Genomic DNA, 1,531 nt, shown 5'->3' on the forward strand with positions numbered 1-1,531 from the left:
ATAAAGCTAAAAGAGGATATCATATAATATCCACATTCAGACAGAAACAATCATACGGATTGTGCTTCATTTTTGTTTTTTAATTAAACTTTTTTTTTTTTTACATTTTATTTTTTTACGTTTTTTTTTGTGTCAGAACTATTCAGTTTATTGTACTTCCATCGTTTTCCACAACATGAGAGCCTAATTGTGTGCCTCTCATACCCAATACCATTTTTACAGTTGCAATTAAGCCCCATCACGTCGTTCACATTGATACATTTCACATATTCTTCTCTGAAAAGCATAATTATCGGCATAGCCAATGTTTTCCGGAGTCAGATGAAGCACATTTCTTTCCGCTTCCTGATGGGAATATATGCAAAAGGTATATAACAGGGATGGCGAGGGGAGTAGGGGACACAAAATCCCCCCCAAAAAACTAAGAGTTGAAACAAACATGTCAGAAGCAGATTGAAAACGGTCTGTATATTTAGGAAATGTCAAATAAAACATGACAACAAACAAAGATTCTAAAAACCTGAATGAAACAGGATCTGCTCTTTTTAAAACACTGAGTACAAGTAGCGGAGTACATTTGCAGTAAAAACAAGGCAGCATTTTTATCGATTTGCTTGTTAAAACCGACCAGTAAAACCAAACTTGAGCTTTCTCTTTCGGGAGAGGAGTGGAGGGGACAAAGAACTGGTTCCTGCCCCAGCAGCACTGAGCCAACTGCAGACTGTGTTGGTCGACTGGCAGAGATGGACCGGACATAGGGCAATTCTGGCAAATGCCAGTGGGCCAGAATTAAAAAATAATAATTTGCTTAATAGTGGGTGCCTCAAGGAAACAGATGGGCTGATGCGTTTGAAATGCCCGGGCCGATATCTGGTCCTAGTCCGCCCCTGCCTCTGGTGAAATAAACAAATCAGACAGAAAGAAGAACAGAGGTGGAAACATAAAGGGGACGGAACGAACAGCTCTAAATGAAGTACTCTTTCTTCTCCTCTGCTGCGTGGTTCCCCTCTGCGTTGATGATGGCTGTGTCTGCGTCAGGGGCATCCTCAGATCCTTTAGCCTCGTGTGTTAGGTACGTCCCTGTTCACACACAGACACACACACACACCCACACAGACACACACAACCCCACACACCCACAGACACACACAACCCCACACACCCACAGACACACAAACAGACACAAACATCCACATACACAAACACCCACCCACCCACCCACAGACACCGACACACCCACAGACACACCCACAGACACACCCACAGACACAAACACCCACCCACCCACAGACACCGACACACCCACAGACACACCCACAGACACAAACACCCACCCACCCACAGACACCGACACACCCACAGACACCGACACACCCACAGACACATCCACAGACACCGACACACCCACAGACACATCCACAGACACCGACACACCCACAGACACATCCACAGACACACACCCACAGATACATCCACAGACACCGACACACCCACAGATACATCCACAGACACACACACACCCACAGACACA

General features: G+C 45.4%; 1 protein-coding gene across 1 annotated transcript in view; it reads right to left on the bottom strand.

Moving 5' to 3' along the window:
• Positions 1–414: 414 nt before the first annotated feature.
• The window catches only part of LOC115124708 (cell adhesion molecule 2-like), a 194,322-nt gene continuing 193,205 nt past the window's right edge, over positions 415–1,531 (bottom strand). Inside the window, exon 8 of the mRNA XM_065024175.1 lies at positions 415–1,080. Coding sequence (XP_064880247.1) covers positions 965–1,080 — 116 coding nt within the window. The 3' untranslated portion in view covers positions 415–964. The remainder of the gene's footprint in view (positions 1,081–1,531) is intronic.

Source organism: Oncorhynchus nerka, linkage group LG11 (assembly GCF_034236695.1).
Source record: "Oncorhynchus nerka isolate Pitt River linkage group LG11, Oner_Uvic_2.0, whole genome shotgun sequence".
Classification (NCBI taxonomy): Eukaryota; Metazoa; Chordata; class Actinopteri; order Salmoniformes; family Salmonidae; genus Oncorhynchus; species Oncorhynchus nerka.